Source organism: Pezoporus occidentalis, unplaced genomic scaffold, assembly GCF_034315485.1.
Source record: "Pezoporus occidentalis ecotype Australia unplaced genomic scaffold, CSIRO_AGI_Poc_V1 ctg141, whole genome shotgun sequence".
NCBI classification, from domain to species: domain Eukaryota; kingdom Metazoa; phylum Chordata; class Aves; order Psittaciformes; family Psittacidae; genus Pezoporus; species Pezoporus occidentalis.
Window position 1 is genome coordinate 1,599,388 of NW_026913220.1, and position 25,454 is coordinate 1,624,841.

A 25,454-nucleotide genomic window follows, 5' to 3' on the forward strand; every position below is an offset into this window, starting at 1 on the left:
TCTACAGAAAGAGAAAGGAAAAATGAGCTGTTAACGTGAATAGGCCCCTATTCCATGCAGTGACTTAGTTGTTTCAATGTTTTAGATGTGTATCAAAGTGGTACAAGTATGAGTAAATCACAACTTACCTCTGGATCAACAGCTGCTGGCCAAAACCATCTTTCATCACTGGGATGTTTCACTTTTAATTAGAAGAAACTAATACAAAAAGATCATCGTCATAACCAGTGATCAGCTGTGCACTGCAGCTTAAGGGGACTTCCCTTGCTGACATTCCTTCCCAAACCTGACATTTCAAGTATCATTAAATGTCCATCAGAAGAGTTCAATTAAGTCACAACCATACTTTATAGAATCAATATATTGTAACAGATTTAATACAATTTACATTCTACAAAATGGTTTAAACTTCAAAATTATTCAAAGTTTTTATGTCACTTCTAACTTCACAAGGCAGCTACTTTCCAAATTATTGCACTACAAATGTTCCATATATGAAGCACTTACTTAGACACACTTCAGAGATGCTGGCAGCAGCACATGGCATCTCTATCATCTTTCTGAACAACTGCCAAGTTACATGTGCATCCTTCATTACTTTCTTCAGGCTCCAGTTTATTTGTTCTTTTATCTGCAACTTGTAAACACTGGTATTTATATAGGACATCCCCACTAAGGTGCTCCACCATCATTATGAGCACATTTAGCTTTTTAAGATAGACAGAAATTTTCCCCGCCTTAGATACATTCTGATATTGATCAAACACTTTTTCATATATGTACCAACACAACCCCAAACTGAAGGAATGAGGAGTCTGTCAGCATTGGAGAAGGTACAGATAGGATGGCAGGCTGGCATATATGCTGTCCTTCAGAAAACAGCCTATAACTTCAAAGCAGGACATATGTCAAACTAGTCCCTAGTAGCAAAATCAACTTCATAAATTTCTAAAGCGAACATTTTCACTGCAGGCATTTCAGACCTTTGTATTATTTTATACTCTCCCTTATACCTGCTGTATGATCCCAGAAGAACAAATATACCACAAAGAAGAGCTGACTGGGAACTTTGTCATGATGGTCTTCCTTAATTAGCTTCAACCAAACTGCCTACCCAGAATACATTTCTTGCTGACTGGAGGACAGTGACACCGATGCCAGCCTGCCCATCTGAGCAGGTTTCTTCAGAAGAAGAAAGAAAAAAACAACCAACCAAAGCAAACCTACCAACAAAACCCAGGTGAAGTTCTTTAAAAAAGAGTTACAAAAAGCAAATCCCAAGTCACAACCTTCTGGCTCATGGTATCTCTTCCCAAATAAAATTACTCTTCTAGCAAGATCTTTTGCTATGTTGTATCACTAACAAATCAATGCTTAGTCTATAAATCCACTCCAAGTTGTTTTTGGGGGTAAGACAATTTGCTGTTATCAGCTCCTATAGTGATCAACCAAACACATAGAAGCATTAGCCAGTGCCTCATTTGCTCCAATGCCTATTTTGCTTAGAGGGACTCAGAACAGTTTACATAGCTGACTTCAGGTATTTCTTAGATTGTTGTATTTTACTACCCTCTTCTTAGTGGTCTGAAAAAATATAATTAAAAGCCCAATAGAGTTGGATCTGGATTTACTGATGCTCTGACACGGTGACAGTGAATTCAGAAGCCGCTGCACCCTCTTCCAGTTTCAGTGCATATGGGTTATACTCTTCTTCAAGTTTTCTCCTCCAGATTTTAACTAGGGAATATAAGAACAAACAAACAGGTTACTGTATAATACTTGAGGAAATACTTAAAATGAAAAATCACATTAATTCTCTACTTCCTTCTCAGCGTAAGTGCTGAGATAATTTGGCACTCTGGCATGATACACCATGTGACATCAGATGACACATGAAAGAATACTTTAGGAGTGATGGGATCCATTGAAGTCTTTATGTCCAGACCCCTGCTCAAGCAAGGCTAACTCTGAAGGTGGGTACAACTTCAAAAAATCCTCAGAGTTTTCAACACTTTGAAAGAAGTTTTAAGTTCTCCATTATCAGTGGTAACTGTTGTTGCCTGGTGACTGAGCAGAGCTGCAGGAATGTGATTCTGGAAGTAGAAGGCCTTTACAACACATGAACGCTTTTAGACAGGAGGATGCATTTCAAACATGCTTCAACACAAAACTTAAGTAAGTCCACCATAGTTACAGAGTGTGCATTTCTAGCAAAAAGCTTAGAGGATAGTTTTAGAAATAGAAATAATAAGAAGCTCTGTTAAATATCTTTGGACAAAGCAATGAGGACCACCTGCCATCAGTGGATTTCAGAGAGCATTTTTCTCCGAGACTTTTATAAAATTAGGGGAGAAATCATAAAGAATAATTATTTCCCACCCCTACCATCTGCTAAAGTGACAGGTATCATTTGTTTCAGTTAAAATGGTAACATTGAAGAGCACTTTGAATGAAAATTTAATCAAACCCAAGTCAGTAAATACTCACTATAATTTGGTACATCCTCATCGGAGTCCTTGGAAGGTGTTTTCCCAGTTTCTAATAAGCCATTTTTTTCATATTCAGTGGTTAAGATGCTGGGTCGGGTTTCTCTTGGTCCTCCTTCAGCTTCTTCCTCTAAAGCTGCTATCATATCTTTGTAGGCCTTCCTGGCCTCTGTTGTCAGTTGTACCATTCTATGAAAATGGTCCTATGTAAATACAAAATATTAGTACAGCTTAAATCATATAGTAAGTTTATCATCTCCATGAAAATCTATAATGAATACTCCTTATAGATCATATGTAAGTTTGTACATAAAAGCAGCCAAGTACATATAAAGATGATAGGAAAAAGCACTTATAAAAACACCCATTCTCTTGAAAATAAAACCAAAATAACAATAAACATGTAGATAGAGGAGTAGATATCAGGAAGAGGTGGCCATACTGCTTATCTGAACTGTGTTGAGTGTCTGTACTTCTAAAACCAATTTTTCAGATGAGCCACCGGCTTCTACCCCAACTGGGATAAAGCATGCAATATCAAAACAATCAAACAAAGCCTTAAAGTCACAGTATTTCTCACCCTCTACAAGTAAAAAGTAAAGCTAAGCAAAACTATAAACCTACATATTTCAGCTTACCTGAGCCCCATCATAGCTAAAAATTCCCACCACGCTCACAGGCACTGCTTTGTTCAGACATCGGCCCAGAGCCTTGCGATTAAGGGCAAAAACAAATGGGATATTCTGTTCACAGGCACAGTCAATAATATTGTGTAGCGTCTCATCCAACCCACCTGGAGCAGACAATAAAATCAGCAAAGAATGACCATATTCAAGCTAATTGTAAATAAAGGACAATATTCTTAAAAGTACAAAAGCAAAAAAAAAACAACCAAAACCCTAAGATTATGGGACATTTTGAAATTAAGAGTTTACAGGAAAAAATACAAGGATAACAGCATGAGATCTGAATTTTAAAGGAGAATTTGACTTTTTTTTTTTTTTTTAATTCTTAATTAGCAGTATCTTTAGACTACCTGTATTCTGTATTTTGTTCTATGTGTAGTTTAATCTAATTCAGTATTCTTGTAAAAGACCTGGTTGCTACAACATTGTTTAAGAATTAACAGAAAGTAATGACAATAATTACCACAGATTTTACGCAAACTATTACTGACAACTTATTGTCAATCTGAAAGAGACTGATACAGCAGGATTTCTTGTGGCAGCACAGCTGGCATCAGTAATGTTTGCCCCTTCTCAGCTGCACAAGTGCAATCTTTTGTGTGGCTGCACTGCAAATCAATAACCAGAACCTAGTTTCAGGCAACTTCCACCACCCCAGACAGTCTTGATTTAGCTCATTCTTCAGCTGCACAGCAGTAAACAATCTAAGTAAGAAAGGCATTTTTGTATGACTGATTTCAAAGGCTACGCAAAAAAGTTCCTCCAAAAATAATACTTCCAGTATACAGAGTCTGCTTTTTTGCATTTCTTTTGTTTAACAACCATATTTACCCTTTGACTGAATCTTTTCACAGTTAGGAGAGATGATGACACACTTCAGTTTTTTCAGCTTCAGGTGTTTCAAAACTTCTCTGAGACCCATAACAAGCCTGCGTTTTATCTTGGCCTTTACTGGATCTTTCTGATACAAGCGATCTTGGAAACGAACCAGTTCTTTTAAGAGATCTGTCACACAATTGTCAACTTCTTTACTAAGTACCTGGCTGCAATAACTGGAAGAAAGGATCAATTAAATGTTAAACCCCCTAAAATTACAAATATATAATACAAATATGTAATAAGTATGTAAAATTTAAACAGTTTACCTTCTATTCTATGTCTCTGGCTTTTGTTCTATTTCCACTCCAAACATACTTGCTATATACATGAAAACAAAAACTTAAATACAAATTTTTTCACTGGCTAAGAACTTCCAGCAAGTTCTGTTACTTGCAGTATCTGGCTCCCCAATCAAACTATACTGAAAAATACATGCACACATGTACACTAAATATATTTATATATTATATATATAAATATGAATAAATACATATATACACACGTTTTTTATTGGAGCATTTTTCTGAGGACATTTACTTTGACCTGTATCAATCAAAGTACAGCAACCAAGTATAGAATTTTATTTTATTTCTATAAATGCAAGACTATCTATAGCAAGGATGGAAATCTGGATCAAATTCCTTCTCCCCGGTGTCATTTTTTTCTGCCTGTCATCCTATTTTACTTATCAGACTACAGCCTTGTGGTGCTCTTGGGAAAGGATAAAAATGGATGTACGTAATTCTTCCAGTATTCCTTGGGAAATCTTTTATACAAAGAATCATTCAGTAAAGAAGGATCTCAAAGAGAAAAACCTGAAGATATCTCAACTGCAGAGTCAACAGAAAGATGCCAAGTTGCAAGTTCACATAAGATTATGAGACACAAGACCATAAAATCTGTCCCCCATCTTAAGAGATGCAATTATCTCAAAACTTTGAGGTTTTTATTTACTATTTCCAGACTTACTAAGTCTCAAAGACAAATCTATTAAATCACTGAACTCTAATCCAAAGACAAAAAATTCTAAGCTTTGCTGAATGCTCTACATCCTGTAATAGGCAGAACAGTTACACTGTACATATTCAACTCAAACTGTGCTTTCAGTTAAACAGTGTTGCACAGACACAGATTAAGTAATTTCAAATTTCTAACTTCAAAATTAGAAGTTAAATTAGAGATAACACATGACATCAAGAAGATAAAGAATGGGTGCATCAATATTAACTGATACTGTAACGCCAGCTGCAAAAAGCCCAGTGGTGCATTTATGGGAGGAAAATTAAATGTTAGAACACTGCTTAACCTAAAGTAACTATTTTAAACTGTCATGACTGGATCTCCTACGTCATGTAAAGTAATGACTATTTCTTCTTCTATAAGGAAACATGGATACACATCTGTTTAAACTAAACTGAAAGTGTTTGTGCATAATAACCCATAAATCTCCACTTCTTTGCCTAACCACACCATGCAAATGTCTGGCTGATTACATTCCTTACATTTTTGTCATTTGGTCGAGTAGCAGAAAAATCAAAGTACACCCTAAAAATAAGAGTACTACTTGTTTTCTTAAATCCTAAGTTGGTACTCCAGTTATGTAAAATAAGGTACTTTAAGAGCACCTCCTTTTCTTTCCTTAGCCTCTAATGAATTTCTCATCTCTTTTTTTTCTTCAAGGAACATGCATTTTGAAGTGGGAATTATAGAAATGCACAGACTATTTCTGTGCATAACACTTCTCTGTTTGTGTGTCAGCACAGAGAAGAATTGTGAGGAAAAAAAAAAAAGGAAAACCAAAAGAAAAATTAGAACCTTCAGTTTAAACTCCAGTTGTTACACAGAATATTATCTTGTTTCAAAATTGCCGTTATCAGTGATACTACAGAAATACATCTGTACAATCAATACTTACTCTCTGAAATTCCTGCTGTGGATTTTTGGAAGATTAGAGGTTGGCTGCTTTGAGGTCATAGAAGTTTTTGTTGATTCCTCTACCCCTGTGTTCTCAAGAAACCCTTCAGCAACTTGTGTTACAGGAACAGCTATCATGTAAATAAAGATATCTCAATGAAAAAATGCAGAAAGCATTGTGAAAAGACAAACTTATCAAGTATATCTTGAAGTGTCATTACTTCAGTATTACAGCACTCTGTGGTAGCAGGGAAACAGGTCATACATTTCTTTTTGTTTTTTTAAATCACAGAATGGTTTAGGTTGGAAGGGACCTTAAAGATCATCTAGTTCCAAACCCCTGCACAGGCAGGGATACCTTCCGCTAGAGCAGGCTGCCAAGTCCCATCCAACCTGGCCCTGAGCACTGCCAGGGATGGGGCAGCCACAGCTTTTCTGGGAACCTGTTCCAGTGTCTTACCATCCTCACACTGAGGAATTTTTACCTAGTATCTAATCTAAGTTTACCCTCTTTCAGCTTAAAACCATTCCCTCTTGCCCTGTCACTACATGCCCTTGTAAAAATGTCCCTCTCCAGATTTCTTGCAGGCCCCCTTCAGGTGTTGAAAGATTGTTACAAAGTCTCCCAGAGCCTTTTCTTCTCCCAGCTGAGCAAGCCCAGCTCTCTCAGCCTTTCTTCACCGGAGAGGTACCCCAGCCGTCCGATCACCTCTGTTGCCTCCTCCAGACTTGCTCCAACAAGGCTACATCCCTCTTGTGTTTGGGCCCAAGAGCTGAATGCAGTACTGCAGGTGGGGTCTCACTGGAGCAGAGTAGAGAGGGAGAATCACGTCCCTTAACCTGCTCCTCTTGATGTAACCCAGCATACGGTTGGCTCTGTGGGCAGCACATTCATGCTGTTGGGTCATGCAGAGCTTATCGTCAACCAACACCCCCAAGTCCTTCTCCTCAGGGCTACTCTCAATCCAGTTTCCACTCAGATTGCCCCAACCCAGGTGCAGGACCTTGAACTTGGCCTTGTGAACTTCACGAATCTTGTTGAACTTCGCTTTATTATTGTACCTCTTTTTAAGCACATTTCGTACACATTTGTCAAAGTACTAAGTGTGCTGACTATCAAATCTCCATCTACATACTGTATTATAGCTTTCTTTTGAAAGATACCTGCTTGACCATCTGGTGGAAGCATTTCGTCTTCAATAATATTTTCTGCAGACTTACAAATACTATCTTCATCTTTTGGTACTGCTGTCTGTACTAACAGGTGTTGCTGTTTTCGTTGTTCTCTTTCTTTCAGAATAATCTAAAAAAAAATAAATATATATATGTATGTATGTAAAACCCAAATCAATGTCACACAGATAATACAGCAGTTTCTCTCACCAAGTGTTACATACAAATCATTCATAAAGAGGTTTGGCACTATCAGTCAAAGTTTACAACATTTGGGGCTTAATCTGCACATAGAAAGAAGGAAATATATTCCCTAGCTGTACACAGAAAAGTACTTTCTCCATGATTATTAGTGTCTGGATGGAGAAAATCATTACTATGGATGAAAGGCAGAACTAAAAGTTAAAGGAACAAACTGCTTCAATGCAGAGAAGCATGTGAAAGACTTCCTCTTTATCATTCTTCTTCAAACTGTCAATTTGTGGCAATGCAGCCAAACACTCAGGTACACACATACATGTATATATGCACAACTCCTCTTCCCCTTTATTTCCTTGTTATTTATTTCATTTCCCTTGAGTCAGACTAATAGATTGCTGTCTCTGCATTTGCTGGTTGAGGAAAAAGAGAAGAAATTACTATGGACAGCTGAGCTGTATGGTACACAGAAGGAAGGAGTATGACGTATGCTGGCTTCAGAAACATTACTGTAGGTGAAAGCAATAATCAGTTTCCTGCAACTCATCTTCCTTCTCTGCTTTTATATCTGCTAAGAAGCAGTTACTGTATGTATGACCACTAGCTCAGCCAGTCTACCCAAAATTTGTAATTACATCAGAGAACCTAACTGCAAAAGTAAATTTCTCCATTTGCATTTGTCAAAGATGAACAAAGAACAAAAATAAGTGTCCTTCTGTAGTCAGAACACAGATATTACACAGAAAAAGTAATCCTTGTCTTCTCAAATCTACTTTGAAAAACAGATTACATGAAGATAGAACAGCCAGAAGACACAGTAATTAGTATCACCCCCTACAGTTTTGTTACATGTTATACGTTGTTTATATTGTGCAGTTCTCAAATTCCATTAAGCAGCACAGACTGACTACTTCGTTACCTTCACTAGCTGTGTAAGAATTGTTCTAGATCAAAAAGTAACCCTGCAATGGAGTGTTATCTCAAAATCCTCTGTATAGAAGACATGACAGGAAGCAGTGTGAATGGACAAAGAGGGGAGATACAAGAGAAATCTCCAGGTGGATCTAATACTAGTTGCCACAGAGTCAGCTGAAGTTCTGGCTTGGAAGAGCACAGAAATATCAAATTATATCTTTGATCCTTTCTCCCTAGTCCCGCAGATCAGCATAGCTTTTCCAAACCAAATAAGGCTTCTTTGGATGCCCTGCAATACCAACAATGTGTTCACACTTCTGTAGTGGCACTTTTTTTCAGCTATCAAGTGATTTAAGTGAGAAATTATATTCTGGGAGAAACTGTATGTGCTACTTAGCAAGACGCTACTCTTCTTCCCTCCCTTTCCTCCCCTTTTTTAAACCAAGGAAAGAATTTAGAACAGCAGAGGCTGAGATGCAGATCTCCACTCCAGAAGGTTTAACAGACTCACAGATTAATACTGAATGTACATTAACCTATGTTGTACTATTTGAGGTAAACATATGAGCACCTTTTTAAGAGGTGTCGGTCTCTTTGCTTTAGGGACTTCTCTCTGTTTCCCTTTCTTTACCAAAGGAGCACTGGAATCCAAAGGGTTATGAGGCATCTTTCCTTGGCTTGATCGGTGACTTTTTGTGGCTGTAGTAGGTTCTTTAGAAAGCAATGGTATGGCACCACCAACTGAAATACAAAAAACAAAAGTCTGCATCAGACAACAATAACAAATAACTAAACCAGTATCCAATGCAAATTTAATGACAGGATTAGGACTAGTATACACATATTAAATCTTTGTTGTTATTAATAGTACTTATAGGCAATCCTCTGTCATTAACTCTCCAAAGCAGAATTTGGCAAAACACTGCACTCCAAGCTACCTTCAACACCACACCAAAGTGGCTTGGTAAACCTTCAGAAATCTCCATGTTTTATGACAATGGCATCCTCCAGAGATTCTGCACTGCATTAAAATAAATACTGAGCAGCAGTACTGCAGATTTAAATAAATACATAAATAACCTGTAACACTCCTACCATTTGTTACACCTTAATGAAGTTGGATGAAGTTCATCTGCAGATGGGTAGTGAGTAACTCAAAGCTACAGCTATGTCTCTTTTGCTTAACCAGCACAGGTCTCAGGAGATGTCTACTTTACATGTATTTTTCAGAGAATTCAGAGCACAGAAGCATTAAATGACTGGCAAAGTCACTGAACCTGGACCTTCCACACCATGACCTGACACCCTAAACTATTCTCCCTTTTCAGCTGCTATCAGTAGAAATTGATGTATCTTGTGAGAGCACTTTGTCAAACTTCAGTTACCTGCGATATAAACCAGGTTACATTAGAAAGTCAATGAAGAGGATGAGGTAAGTATCAGTGGAATGAGCTTGACACCTTTGTGCCTCAGGCAACCTCTCTCCCCCTAAAAAACACTCAAAGATTCTGGCAGTTTGTCTTGAGCCCTCTTCATTTACGGTTTTCAAGGTATTTATATGCTGATCCTCCAACATCACACACAGTACTATTAGCATGAACAGTTTACTTCATAAAACTGCTACACTGCAGCTTTTCTTTTGTGGCTCTGTAACAAAGGCAAATTGAGAACACTGCCAAGAAAGTTGAGCAGTATGTTAGCACAGGTGGCTACAAGAATTGAAGCTGGATTTAAAGCAGTACATAAGTATACATCTTGCAGACAGATTATATTTCCTTCATTGTGTACATCACCTCATTCATTTCAAATTCAGAGTTCTCATGTTCCTGAACTTGATGGCTTCAACAGTTTGTGTCAGTTTGCACTACCGATGCATTTCCAAAACATAATTTAAATCAGAATTACTACATTACTGTGCTGTTTCATCCGTAAGTTATTTCCCAAATTAAGTAAATCTGGTAAACGGAATAAAATAATTTTGTCTGCACACTCCTTGCCCTTCTTGTTCACTGTGCTGCTCTTTTGGTTACAAAGGTCAGCACAATGCCACTTCTCAAACTAAAGCTAAATTTTGTGTAGACACCCATTTAATGGGTGCACTGACTGTTCAAGTAAGTGCAAAGCTGAGGTAACATCTACTTTATACTTCCAGGATATGAATATGACACACCAATTTCTCTCCTGTACCAGATCAAGACACAGGCTTAAGACACAATTTACTCTTAGAAAACAGGTATTGTGACCCATAACTTTCTGTTCCACTATCTCACCAATTCACATACTGTGTAATTTTACAGAAATAAACCTGGTTATTAGCACCTCTGCAGTACTGAGTGTGGCTGACTCAAAAGAAAAAAACAAAAAAATCAATTACAGAAGAAGTATTTTTAAAAGCATCTTATAATTTCTCTCAGTTACTGGAGGAAAACTCATTGAGGCTTGGTATTTTAAACGTTTTATTTCAAGCTCAGCTATCATATTGTGAGCTTAATCCTCTCATGATTAGCTCATTTTCTGAAATAATATTTAGAAAAAATCTTTACTCAAATAAGGAGAGAAAACTTATCACTAAATTCTAACAAGTACTGTTTCTTTTTTGCAAAATATACTGCACTAACACAGCCAACACTAAATTTTGACCTACAGTACTGTCACTGAGCTATTTGTTTCTGCTTCCTGGTTTTGCATCCGCATGGCCTGAAAGTCTCTCCATCACCAAAACCTAGCACTTTGTTGACAGCAATTATTCCATAATTATCAGGCATGGCACAACTCATCCTCTGGCTGGGGCTGACTCATATAACCCCTCTGTTTGCAAAGGAGCTTTTTCACATAAGTTAGAGCTCTAGGATTTTAGAGGACCATAAGAAAGCCTTTGTTACTGCTTAGTCCCTTCCTGCAGGTTCAGATCACAAACCTGTTTTTAAGAAAAAAGCAAAATCTTCCACAAACATAAGCATTTTTGTCAAAGCCAAATTTCAATCACCTTTCACATTTATGTAAGGTGTTCTTTTTTTACAAGTCATTCTCCTAAAGATCTTCTTTCCCCAAGTCTACCCCCAAACAATTCAAATCGCCATGCTTCAAAAATATTTTTTTAAAGACCCTTCATTTTCTTCTGTCTCTTGTGAACTGCGCTCCTGCCTGCATATTCAGACATCATTACAGATCCGAAATCCAGCTACATCTAACTTTTGAATACTTAAACTCAAATGGAAAGAAACGAAATTTCACTGTAACCAATACCTGAAAACACCACAGGTTTAGAAGACTGTTTTGACTTCTCTATTTGCTGCTTTTGCTCCAAGACTGCCAGCATGCCACCCAAATCCAACTGCACAGGAATTTGACTCTTCTTTCCACTGCTCCTGGATGTTTCCTGAACAAGTTCAGAACCAATTAATAATGCTCTCCATTCCAGAATGCTATTTTGCAAAGTGTGTAATACACTCCTAACATTTTCATCCATGATACTTTTGATTTTTAACTTAATACAATGAAAGTACTTTGATACTTAAATACACAAAAACTTTAATGTGAAAAATAAAAAAAAAAACAGAAACAGCTCAAATACCTTGAATAGCTACTTGAACAAAACATAAAAGCATAAAATAATAAAGGAGGTGCTTTACGTTGGGCTCCCACTTTGGTCAGACTGCCACCTATCTTTGAAAAAGAAAAGGCTTACCAGAATTGAAAAATAAAAGTACAGAAAAATTACTCTGTGAATCTTCCATGGTATGTCACTGCAGTTCACATATATCATTACCTTCAATGCCTTATTATGAAGAGTTGTCATCATCTTTATGCACACATCCTTATAAGCAGTAATCTTTCTGTCTGCTTTGAAGAGAAGGCAAAAGTGGTGTTCCACACTTGGCACCACATTTAATGATTCAGACTATAAAAAGATTACAAACGAATAGACTACAAAAAGGCAAACTATGAAGGCAGAACATACTAAGTAAATGACTCTCAGATTCTGTACTTCTAGAAGTCTTATCCTGGAGATCAACTCATTATAGCTTCTGTTACAATAGGGTTAAGGAATGTGACCTCCTTCTTCTGAGCTAGGACCTCATCTTGCATTGGAGTTACAGCAGAACCTACTCACCAACATGGAACTACTTACCCCCCTCACTGATGCTCTGTATGTCTTCTCCTTGCCCCAAACTAAGTGGATCTCCTTGCCTCCTTGTCTTAATCTACTAGAAACACTTTTAAGAGGTTCCCAACTCCTTAAGACAATCATTTAGGAGTGGATTTATGCCATGATCAAATAAGAGAGGTGAAAGAAAAATTCCTGATATCTGGAACTACATTAGTAGTAGACATTAATGAAAATGTAGTATTTTTCCCTAAACACCCTATCACAAACTGAAAGCTAGCAATTACTATTACTGAGTGCTTCTAATAAAGAAGATCTTGTCACATCTCAAAGTATGAACAACAACGTATGAGTACAATCACAGATGAGCTTCGACTTAGTCTTATGTTTAAACATGCTAATTTCCTTTGTCATTTTGAAATTTATTTTCAAACATGAATTCAATTACCTGAATTTTCTTTCTTTCTAATACGGAAGACAAAGCTTGCTTCCCTGACACCCCATCCACTTTGGGAATTCCATCTAGTGTGGGAGACGAACTATTCCAAGGCTCTTCTGTTAGATGAATCTTTGAAATTCAGAGACAAAAGGTGATAAGGAAGAGTAACTATTTAGACACATGGAAAAGGGCAAAGAAAGGTGACACTAAATTCAAATGGAACATATACAGTAGCATTGAGCGTACCCTCAGCAAGTTTGTGAATGATACCAAGCTTAGCAGCACAGCTGATACACTTGAGGAAAATGTTATCCAGAGTGACCCTGGCAGGCTTGAGCACTGGGCCTGTGCAAAGCTCATGAAATTCAGCAAGGCCAAGTACAAGGTTCTAGACCTGGACTGGGGCAATCTCCAGCATCAGTACAGAGTAGAGGTTGAAGGGACTGAGAGCAGCCCTGCAGAGAAGGACTTGGAAGTACTGGCAGATTAAGAACAGAACATGAGCCAGCAGTGTAGGCTCACAGCCCAGAAAGCCAACCATATCCTGGGCTGCATAAAGAGAAGTGTGGCCAGCAGACCCAGGGAAGTGATTCTGACTCTCTGCTCTTACGTGTCCCCAGCTGGAGGCCTGTGTGCAATTCTGGGGTCCTCAGCACAACAAAGACACAGACATCCTAGAGCAGGTCCAGAGGAGGGGCACAAAAATGGTTAGAGATGGAAAAGCTGTATGGAACAGCTCTCCTATCATAAAAGGCCTTCAGACTTGGGGTTCTTCAACCTGAAGAGGGGAAGGCTTTGGGAACATCTTACTATGACTTTCTAGAAGTGTGATCATCTATTGGCTACCATGCTACAGACTCATGATTTCCTTTTTCTTTTTCAGATTTGGAACTAAAAAAACCCAGTAAGGCAGTTTCATCTTCAAATACCTGTTACAGAAGAGTACGAGCAGCTTACTGAACATGTCTTTACAACTTTATAAAAGCCTATATCCTACATATATTTACAAAGCTAAAAGGTTTCTATCATCTAAGGTGCAAGTCTGAATAGCATTTTATAAGAAAATTGATTTGAGCAGCAATCTGTTTTTTGCTTCTCGTTTCTCCCTATCAATGTAATTTACTGTCTCAAAGAAAACAAAGGGTTTCTTTCTTTGTGTTTTGGTTTTTTTTTTAACCACTAATATTCATAATGATACAAAACCAATGACAAACATTTCTAGCAGCAAAAGTAGTTTCAAAGAAACAGAAACCTGTAATTTGACATTTATTATTTATGTGATTTACTTTGCAAGAACAATAATATTTCTAAATATTTCTAATCTTGTGGGTTAAGCCTGGGATCCATTCCCATATTGAATGAATTCCCAAATTCATATTTGGGATTTATTTCACTCACGGTAAAAAAGAAAATACCAAAAACCCTTGAGTTTATAATTGCTGTTAGACTCGAACTCTTACCCTTGCACAGATTGAGAACAAAATGTTAACACTATTCAGATGCCCTTGAAATTTGATTATATGAACCAACAGCAAACACAGAAATTAAAAGCAATGTACTATTATTTTTATGACATGTAAAATTAAACTAGAACACTACCTATAGGAAGAAAACCTAAACACCATTTATCTCAACTAACTTTGGGTGTTAGTTAGAAATGTCTATACTGGAATTAGCAGCAGTTCAGAGACCAAAAAGGTATGTCCTTTGATATGATAAGAATCTACTGAATACAGTGATTAGCTCTTCATTGTCCGCAGGGTACCCAAAAGGACTGCAATGGTCAGACCCTCATGTCATAAACACCAGGAAAAAGAATTCCACCTTTAGTCGCACTCAAAACTTTAGATTTTTACTGCTCATTTTCTTAACATTTACATGATATCTTAAGATAACTTACTTCAGACTGCTTCCTGACAGCAGGAGTAAATGATGATTTCTGAGATCCTAGCCTGTTTCTTCTATCAGAGGCAGCTGCCAGATCAGGAAACTCCTCAGCATCCTACACAAGTAAATCAGAAGATAACAGAATCATAGAACAGTTAGGGTCGGAAAGGACCTTAAGATCATCTAGTTCCAACCCCCTGCCATGGCCAGGGACACCTCACACTAAACCATGTCACCCAAGGCCCTGTCCAAACTGGCCTTGAACACCACCAGGGATGGAGCATTCACAACTTCCCTGGGCAACCCATTCCAGTGCTTCACCACCCTTACAGTAAATAACTTCTTCCTTATCCAATCTAAACTTCCCTGTTTAAGTTTTAACCCGCTACCCCTTATCACTACAGTAGCTAATGACGAGTCCCTCCCCAGCATCCTTATAGGCCCCCTGAATTATAGTACTAATAAGAACTATTAAGTCCATATTCTCAAACTTATTTTTCCTACATGAAAATTTATTTTCTCTCTGCTTATCAAAAACACTTGGCTTTTTGATAAACACTTGCTTATCAAAAACTCAGAAGCCAAGTACAGTGCCAGAAATTATGATCAGCACTACAATGTTTAAGTCATCTATGCAGCAGCTAATTCAGAGCTTTTAGAGCTTACAAGAGAAACTTCCAACAGCAAGCTGTTATTGCTGTCAGCTGATACAAATAATTAGAGGTAAATGGCTCCTAAAGGAGTGTTCTTCAGACCATTTAACAGCCTTCCAAACAATTTCCCTGTTCTCCCAGTACCATTTCCAGCTGTGTAATTCTGCCTTAAACGGGCCAGTAGCAAAGAACAGAATGGGCAGGCAAAAGGGTAGCAACTCTTGACTACAGTATGGAAATAAACAGATAGCTCAAGTGATTATGTAGGCTTAGATACAGGAGTAATTTTATTAGCAGAGGAAACATTATCCAGACTCTATTAACTAAGTGCAGGCAGACTGGAGCTTGCTCTACACTGGTCACCTTATATCCACTATCTCAAACATAATGAACCTGATCCACCAGCTTGGTTTTCATTCCATTGCTTCTCCTCCCACTTTCTGAAAGGCCTTTTTAGCTGTGATACAGTGCTTCTGAACAGACCATTTATTTTGCAGCCTGAAAGACTTCATTTAAGCAGCCCAAGCTAGGAAGCTGTAGCGTAAGGACAGACATACTTCATGCAGTGAACTACTTTTAAAGAAGCTTGGGAGTATGCGAAAAGATGACTGCAAGAAAAGGAGTTTTTCATTAACGCACTCTTAGCTTAGGGATATCCTGAAATAGAGCTAGTACCTTCACATATATACAGACCTCACTAGAATTAATTTTTATTTCAGTCTGACCAAACACTTCTTGAATTCAAATAAAATTCTGGCATTTTCAATGTCCTTTAGCAGAATGAATAACTAAACTCTAGTGCTTAGCATGATGTTACACTTCCCTGTATTTGTTCTTAACTCATCACCTGTAAGAACCAGAGGATATCAAATAAAATGAGGACAAAGATTAGATAATTTATTTTTTATTTCCTTGTCACTTCTGATACCACTTAGTCATCTAATTTACACACTGAGAAGTACTAGTTTATTCAGTTTTGCCTCCCACAAAAATTGCTTCGTATCTTTGATTATTCCTGGAGCCTTTTATCTATCTATTTTAGTTCAAGTACGTGTATCTTTTTATGGAGTGAGGGAAACACAAGAAAACAAAATTCACACTATATTTAGATTGGACACGTTCTGAATTTATATATTATCATAACCCATTTTTTTTTCTATTTTCCTAATAATTTCCAGGACTGACTGCATGTTTGACCAGTACTGCCAGCACTGACCTCAGTATCAATAGTAGCTTTAATTTTTTCAGGGGAAATACCTAGCTTAGGGTCTATCACTGTGTACAGAAAAACAGGATTACTTATCAGCAAATGCATCAATTTATGGTCCTCAAGAGTGTCTAGAAATGAGTGAGTTTTATAAAACTAACAAGCAATCCAATGTATTGCTCCAGTGAGCTGCTGCACATAGCAGAATTTTCTTAAACATCCCGGGTGGCTGTAAAGTTCTGTGTGTATGATCCTTTCATGCTGGTCTATCTCAAGAACATTATACAAGCGTCTCACCCACTTTTCACACTAATGAGCACACAAGCATTCCCAGCAAACCAGGAGGGTCTGAAAGCTGTCCCCCTGCTGTCACAACAGATGCTGCATCTATATCACACATTTCAGTGCAATGCATATGATCTGTTCCACGATTCTATGCCACTGTTTACCATTTTTGTCTTCAACAGCCCCATTACTATTTTCTGTGAATACTACTATGCCGTTTACATTCAGATAGTAAGTCATTTACAGGTCAGACATTGTATGGCAGCATACAGTAAAAATAGGGATGTTCTTATGAGGGAAAGAACCTGCAGATCTTTGATTCTACTTGTAATTGTCTAACAAAGACATCTGTAACAGTAATTTCTTGTGCTGTTCCAGGACAATGGATGGCATCATGAAAAGAATGTGTAGCCATAATTCTGCTCCATCCTCCATGTACAGAACTGAAGCCACCTAGGAAGGCTTCCTTATGCTTTTATTTCACAGACTGAACATTATGTAACACTACATCAAATTTATAGATCAACACATGTTCACAGTGCTGTACAATACTGGGCTTTCAGTGAAGCACAGTTAAACAACGGACCTACTATTCTCTAATGTGGGAGTGTCTAAAATCTTCAAACCACTTATACACAAAAGTATCAAAATACTAATATGCATATATTAATTTGGAAAAAAAAAATGGAATTGACAACTGTGTTACGCAGAAATTGCTTCCAAATGTGATATGGGTAGAACTGTAATACCAGTACCACATTCTTTAAAACTGTGGTACCCACTATGTTCTCCATCCCTTGTGCACTTTGCTTTCTGCAACAGTTACTACAGAATGCTTGTAATTTAGGAAACTGGACTTTTACTGTACCTTGCAGACTCTCAGATGCATCACTCCAAATTTAATCCTAAGACTTTTGTACTCCCCCATGCTTGCTGAACATGTGACAAGTCAAAAGGCATAACTATTCCTTACCAGTAACTTCTGACAATCATCTCAACTGAAATGGACTTCAACCAATATCCTCTACAAATGGGATTTGAACTTAAATTTGTACAAAGCTGTGTGAACACCTGGTCTTCTAATACATTTATGTAACTTAAAAATACAACAATAAAGATCTCTTCACCGTACCTCAATCCTTGGCAGTTCCTGTATTATAACAGATTCATTTTGAGGTTTCTCCACATCACTGGGAGACTTTGTTTTTTTCTTTTTTTTCTTCTTTTTTTTCTTCTTTTCCGACCCTTCTTCAGGCTCATTATCACTAGCGTCATTTTTTGTTTCTGACTGCTGGGAAAAAAATCATGAGGTATGATCGTTAGAAATTGATTTATTTCAGTACCACCTACCAAAATAAATGCAAACGATCACACTTATACAGCTAAAGGGTATCTTAATCAATCCAGGCTAGGACATTAAGTAAACAGGAAAATTCAGGATCTCTTAGAAAGTTAGAGCTACTGGAAAAAAAAAAAAATAAATCTTCATTTGAAGTACACTGCAGAGTTATCAAACTATATCGGGTCTACTGGGATTTCACTAGGAAATATTCACCCAAATAAGGCAAGAGTTTCATGTTTCATGTCTCATTCTGAGGGAATCTGAAAAAAAGTCCAGCTTAAAAGCTGAAAGTTCATGTTGCTGGAGTAGCCCTGTCTTTTTGACATCTTGTTATTCTTTTCCACTACAAGAGAAGAAAAATGCTAATAAGAACAAGGTAACTTTGTATTACTTCTTAAAAAGCTACATTAGAAGTAGACACTGTACAGAGCCTAGGAAAAAAATGGCAATGTCTCACATCAAGAGACACAATCACACAGCGACAGTAATTGGTTTAGAGCAGACAGTTCTCAAGTACCTTCACTTTACTATCCTGCTTGCCTTTGCCTCTGGAAAGACCTTCAGGTACTGGTGATGACACAATTTTCTTTGAGGGCTGTGAAAGTACCATGGCCCAAGACACATGTGGCTGAGCAGAGCCATCTGCAGGTATTTCAGGAAATGCCATTAGGAAAAATACAAAGATGTCTCAAAAATATTTCTCGAATATTCAAAAGAAAAAGGATCAAGCATTAATCAAGAACTAGCAAATACAGCAGAGCACCATATTCCTTCTGAGGAAGGACTGAAATAAGACACTCACATTTCTTTTCTCCAGAAAGCTTTCTAGAATTGTAACCACCCCATATATTGTCCAGCACTATATACACACATTTAGCCAAATCAAATTGTAATTGTAAATCACAGTGATTACATACAAATAATTCCATGTTCATTTTCTAAGTTATTTTTTTCTTTAAAATAATGAACTATTGCTATATTTATACACAAAATTCCTTTAATATTTATCTCACTCACACAGCTTTCACATGTAAGGCCACATCTGTAATTTCTACTTTCTAAAAACTCCACAGTTTCACAGACATTTGTACTAGGTGAAAGACATCCTAATGTGCCTCAGGGTACAAGAACATAACCCACCACACAGAGGTATCAATGTTTTCAAAGAACTCACAATTAATTTTGTAACTATTCCTGTAACTCAGATAACACAGAACAAAACCTACTTTTTTCTTTAAGAATGAGGAAAACATTTCAGTGAAAAACTGAATTGTGTAATGGGTTTACATGGCAAGGTCCTGGTAGTAGGAGGATGCTGCAGGGGTGGCCTCTGTGAAACAATGGACTCTGCCAGCCCCAGCTGGCTTCAAAACAGATCCAATGCCAGACACACAGCTGAGCCAAGCAGCAATGCTAGTGGCAGCTCTGTGATAACGTATTTACAAAAGGGTAAAAACACTGTGCAGGAGTTGCACTGTGCAGGAAAAAGTGTGAGAAAAAGTGTGAGAAAAAGAACCCTGCAGACATCAAGGCTAGTGAAGGAGGGGGAGGAGATGCTCCTGCAGCCCATGAAGAATACCATGGTGAGACACGCTGTGCCCCCACAGAGGAAGGAGCTGCTGCTCTCTGCTGAGAGAAGCTGTTAAGAGCTGACTGCAACTCCCATCCCACTGTGCCACTCAGGGCAACAAAGAGGCAGAAGAGTAAGCAATGAAGGAGTGAAGATGAGCCTGAAGAAGAGAGGGTGGGTATGAAGTGGTTTTAGTTTGGGGTTTGTTTTGTCACCATCTGACCCTGTTTTTAATTGGCAACAAATAAAACTTTGTCAAGTCAAGTCTGCTTTGCCTGTGATGAGTGACTGGTGAGCAATCTCCCTGTCCTTATCTTGAACCACAAGCTTTTTTCTCTCATTTTCTCCTCCTGTCCTGCTAAGGAAGAGAGTGGCTGGCTGAGTCTAGCTGCCAGCCAAGGTCAACCCACGACAAACTTCTACTTATTATGGGGGACAGGAACTGAGGATAGTGTTAGAAGAAAAACATTATCAGATGACTTTAATGTTTCTGGAATAACTCTATCTTTAGAGGGCCCTTCGAAGTACTTTGACAGATTAAGCTGTCCTTTCTGAAGGTCAGTGGGAAGTAAGGACTGAACTGTCCAGACTGGTGCACGCCTGTGTACACACAGAAATCTAGTGAGAGGCACTTAAGACAATTCAGTGCATAATGCATGTTATACCTCCAAGAAGAGCCCTACTGAACAAAACCTATTACCACATAATTCTGAATTTAAGGATTTCAATTAAATTTAAATATTTACTTGAAACTAGCCACTTGTTAATGTGTTCCAGTTTATTAAAATAAACCCAACAACAATAAACAAAACCAAGTTCTGCATCTCCATAGCCAGACAACAGGTAAATAAAAAGGGGGCATTTCAGCATCATGCTTCTCCACAGCTACACTTCTTAGTTTAAAAAACCTGACAGAAATAACATATGCCACGGAATAATTTTGGGGTACATACTAGACTGCAGACTGCCAGCTATTTAAAACAAATCTGCTCACCTAGACTAATCCACTATTTAACTCTCATTTACTTTAGGGAAAAAAATATAATCTTGGCAGGTGTGTCAGACTAGATGATCTCCAGAAGTCCCTTCCAACCCTAATGATTCTGCAATTCAACAGACTTCCAATAATCAATATGCATTACTTTATCTCCTCTCACACAACATGGGTGACAACTACAGCCACACTTGCCCTTGAGCAACAATGACACAACAGAGTACTCAGTACCGGGGCCAGTCCTGTTTAGTATCTTTACTGATGATGTGGACAAGATAATCGAGTGTACTCTCAGTAAGCCTGCAGATGACAAAGTTAAACAGCAGTATTGATCTGCTTGAGGACAGGAAGGCTCTACAGAAGGATCTGGACAGGCTGGACTGACAGGCAAAGTCCAATGGCATAATAAAGCTCAACGAGGTTCAGCGCTGGGTCCTGGACTTGGGTCACAGCAACCCCATACAACACTACAGGCCTGGGGAAGAGTGGGAAGTTGCCTGGTGAAAAAGGACCTGGGACCTGGGACCTGACAGTGCCTCAACAAGAGCCAGCTTGTGTCCAGGCAGTCAAAAAGAAATAGCGTAGCCAGCAGGGCCAGGGAAATGATCATCCCTCTGTACTCGGCTGCACCTTGAACACTGTATTCAGTTCAGGGCCCCTCACTATAAGAAAGACATTGAGGTGCTGGAGGACGTCCAGAGAAGGGCAACAAAGCTGGAGAAGGATCCTATAAGGAGCAGCTGACGGAACTGGGGCTGTTTAATCTGGAGAAAAGGAGGCTGAAGGGGAGGCTTATCACTCTCTATGACTATGTGAAAGGAGGTTGTACCATGGTGGGTGTTAGTCTCTTTTCCCAATAACAAACAATAGGACAAGAAGAAATGGCTTCAAGTTGCTCCAGGCAAGGTTTAGATAGGGTATTAAGAAAAAGTTCTACATCAAAAGAACTGGGATAGGCTGCCAAGGGAAGTGGTTGAATTCTTGTCCCTGGACCTATTTGAATGATGCACAGAAGTGGCGCTTAGGGACACGGTTTTGGTGGACTTGGCAGTGACAGATTAAGGGTTGGACTCGATGATCTTAAATGTCTTTTCCAACCTAAACAATTCTGTGATTCTGTAATCCATTTTAATCTGATGATGAAACCTGTGAGCAAGAATGAGCAATAAGCACTCATCACATTTGAAAGAAACTTCATTCTTCAGGTTTTATTTCCTCTGTAACAAGTTTGCTGTTTAATTCCTTTGTTATGTTACAACCAACAGCTCTTCAGAACAGTTTAGCTTTTCAAACTGATGAAATGCAAGCAGTTAAAATACAGGCAAATAATTTGTGTTTGGAGTGCTTACCTCTACCATCAAATGAAGAGCGAATTAAGCTGGCTACCGTTTCATCTGAAGTTTTGGTTGAAGCTTTGCTTTCTGCAGAGGAATCACGCTGTAAAACAGACACCCAGCTGTCAGAAAAGTAACATCACTGCGCTAAACAGTGCTAAACATAAACACCCCCCCCCCCAAATTAAAAAAATCCTCAACCTGTGCAGACAAAGGTGTAGAGGATTCTGTAGCCTGGCTTTTTTTGTCGCTTTTCTCAGTGAACCCATCATTTCAACCCTACAGCCCTATAAAACATAATCAAATGCCTCTCCAATGCTGTAAAAGCAGGGTGATGACTTCTTACATTTTACAAAAGCACCCAAACAATTATTCTAAGAACTAACAAAATGAAGTTTTAATGTTCCAAATACCTTAGAAACAAAGTCCATATCATACTCAATGTAAAAGGAAACACAACTGACAGCAGCAAGATCTTTTTTCCATCACAGGCAGTTTTCCACCCAACACACTGGAAATAATATGATGTTTAGATCTTTCAAGATTATTCCTTTTTAATCACTGTTGAAAAATCTGATTCAGTGTATACAACACGCTGCTAAATGTGTCAGTATTGTATTCATTAACAAATAGAGAATGAAAGGAAATCAAAAAGAATAAAATGAAATGCTTACTTTTTTTTTTCTTCTCCTTCTGGAGTTCTGTTTCTTATTTTTATCTTTTAACACAAAGCAATTACATTATTTTTATCTGTTAAAACTATTGGATAAGTGACTCCTTACCTATTTTTTTCCAGGTAAGAGAGAAAACAAGAAGCTGTTAAGAAACCTCAGGAACATGCACACTCCATACAGACAAGCTAGAAGTCTAGACCCTAGCAGTACCAATCTAGATTTTAACAGTACTTGGCTTTCCCCTACCTACTGGCAGTACAGACAACAGAAAACTACTGAGAAAGAGAAAACAGAGACAGCAAGCACTAATAGCACCCACAAAAAGAACTGTAAAATCTCTAACTCTGAACTTCCTTGCTTGCAAGGTGCTTGAACTACCACACTGAATGCAAAATACTTGCATTCAGAAATGCTTGAATTTTAGGCGAGTTCTACAACATGAAAGTTCTACAACATGAAAGTATCAGCTAACCTGTGTGTTCAACCAAAAAGACATCTGTGGTTGACGAAGGCACGTAATATTACTTCCCGCTGAACACACGTGTCCACTCCTATGCTGTGCATTCTCATTGCTTTCCAAACTCTGTGACTTGTGGAAATCCAGGATGGCAGTTTCAAATGCAGGTACAGGAAGAGACTCTGTTTTTGGAGTCTGAGTTGACTTCCTGTTTGTAGTTTTATTGAACCTGTCTGAAAAAAGCATGTAAAGTCTCAATAATTAAATGCTGGTGATCATTTCAAGGTATGTTATATAGCACAGTAGTTGACATAATTATAGTAACCATCACAAGAACTATTGCTACACACAGCTCATACTAAAAAACAGACAACAATTATAATCAATGGATATAAACACCACCTACTCAACAAGCAACTGTAAATTCAGATGCCTGCTTAGGAAAATTTACTTATCAGTTTACCCGAATTTGTTCAATCAGCAAAAAGATGTAAGTCACCATCCCTTGTCAAGAAGTCACACAGGAAAGAAATCCTGCTTCTTAATTATTCTAGATTTAGAAACATGGTCATGAACCAGAGTCAACCATTTCATGTCCATCTGATGTATTTCTAACCAAACAATACATTCATACCTGGCTTCATGGAATCCCTGCTGCATGCAGAGGTCTGGTATGATGTCTTGTTCACAATTCTGACAGAAGAGTCATCTCCATCATGCCTTTTCTTGTCTAATTTTTTCTCACTCTCTTTTGGTCTCCTCTGCTGCAAGTATTTGTTACATATTTAGTTAATTTTATTTGAACTTTGTAAAGTCATCAAGTTTGCCTTGGGTTACAGTTAACTACCTGTACATGTGGAGCTTGACCACCAAGTTAATACAACATAGTTAGTATACCATAACCACAAATAACCAGTAAAACCAGGAACAGCCAGTTAGAGATTTGTTATTTATTTCTATCTTGTTAATTGTGTCATTTTTAGCACACATTATAGCCCAAACAAGAGGGATTGATTACTCTTTATGCAGCTAGACAACTGTATTTTTAAGATCTCAGCATTTCCACTAGTTTACAATTGTTTGGCTTTAAATCACCCAGACTGGTGTTCTAAAACAGCTTCTTCGGGACCAGGGCAAAAATCTCAAAAGCATTCAAATCTTTCAACTAAACTATGTATTAAAGGCAAAACTAGGCAAGACTGATGTCATAATATCCAGAACAATCAGCGCAGGTGAAGTAATTAGAAAAGATACAACTATTTAATTGCAGTGAAAGAAACACATTCACCTACACTGTGAAGTCCTGAAAGTCTTGTGATTCTCACAAGAAAGTTTGGCAGAGCTGGCTCAGGAACCAGTACCTCAGGCAAGGAACAATCACTTGGCTTGCATCTCTACAAAGTACACTGTATCAACCTAGATGAGTGGCTTAACTCTTTCTGATCACAGGATGCTGGACTAAATTCAAAGCACATCTGGCAGCAATATTATTTTCTTGGGTGGCAGTACAAGGCATTTCCTGGCCTCCAAAGCAAAACTGTTACAGCTTTAGGAGATCTGATCAAATTAATGCAAAGCTGCAAAGACCAAACATTTATCTTCAAGCTCCCCCCCCCCCCCCCCCCCCAACCACCAAAACCAAACAAAACACTCAAACCAAAACAGGGAACAATGGCAAAAGGACGGTAAAACTGTACATAGTGCGCCCCAAGCTCCTGCAGAAACTACAGAACTCCTAGTAGCTAAACTAAGTTTCTTCATATTATAACACCTGTGCTAATGCTGACCTAGCTATCTCCCCAGACAGCTTCAGTGTTTAAGTTTTCTCTCAGCAAGAAAACTACTGATTTTAGGTCTCTAGCCTTTGTATGTTATGTCTAGTAATGCATGCTTAGGACCTAATCTTACAACTTCCCTTACACATGCTTGACCACAGTGAAGTTACCAGGTCTCTGACTAGAGAGTAAAGTCCACCAGAGGGATGTGACTGAAGAACAGATTACTTGAACCTGTTGGAAACAACAATAGCCTTTCAAACCCAAGAGACACAATATCTAACCACAGAGGGAGATGCCTTAATAATACATTCAGTTTTTTTCCTTTATTTTTGTATTTCAAGGAGTTTGTCTACATTTTTGTTTGAAAATATTATCCAAGTTTCATGACATTTACCCACAAACAGGCACACACACAAAATGACATTTTTACTGAGCACCTGTTTTACTTTGATTGAAAGAGAGTATTTCTAACACA

At 38.1% G+C, this 25,454-nt stretch overlaps 1 protein-coding gene across 6 annotated transcripts in view; it reads right to left on the reverse strand.

Annotated features, from left to right (window-relative positions):
* Nucleotides 1–343: 343 nt before the first annotated feature.
* The window catches only part of SECISBP2 (SECIS binding protein 2), a 29,561-nt gene continuing 4,450 nt past the window's right edge, over nucleotides 344–25,454 (reverse strand). For 2 of the 6 annotated variants that reach the window (XM_062609827.1, XM_062609830.1), the window contains 15 exons: nucleotides 23,836–23,965; nucleotides 23,217–23,434; nucleotides 22,086–22,173; nucleotides 18,690–18,814; nucleotides 17,963–18,121; nucleotides 14,699–14,800; nucleotides 12,808–12,927; nucleotides 11,498–11,630; nucleotides 8,823–8,992; nucleotides 7,130–7,268; nucleotides 5,967–6,096; nucleotides 4,004–4,224; nucleotides 3,125–3,279; nucleotides 2,488–2,689; nucleotides 344–1,737 (listed from right to left, as the gene is read on the reverse strand). In XM_062609827.1, coding sequence (XP_062465811.1) covers nucleotides 1,628–1,737; nucleotides 2,488–2,689; nucleotides 3,125–3,279; nucleotides 4,004–4,224; nucleotides 5,967–6,096; nucleotides 7,130–7,268; nucleotides 8,823–8,992; nucleotides 11,498–11,630; nucleotides 12,808–12,927; nucleotides 14,699–14,800; nucleotides 17,963–18,121; nucleotides 18,690–18,814; nucleotides 22,086–22,173; nucleotides 23,217–23,434; nucleotides 23,836–23,965 — 2,202 coding nt within the window. In that variant the 3' untranslated portion in view covers nucleotides 344–1,627. Of the gene's footprint in view, nucleotides 1,738–2,487; nucleotides 2,690–3,124; nucleotides 3,280–4,003; nucleotides 4,225–5,966; nucleotides 6,097–7,129; nucleotides 7,269–8,822; nucleotides 8,993–11,497; nucleotides 11,631–12,807; nucleotides 12,928–14,698; nucleotides 14,801–17,962; nucleotides 18,122–18,689; nucleotides 18,815–22,085; nucleotides 22,174–23,216; nucleotides 23,435–23,835; nucleotides 23,966–24,493; nucleotides 24,718–25,454 lie in introns of those variants that run through there. The other 4 variants (XM_062609832.1, XM_062609831.1, XM_062609829.1 and 1 more) reach the window with 4 other exon arrangements.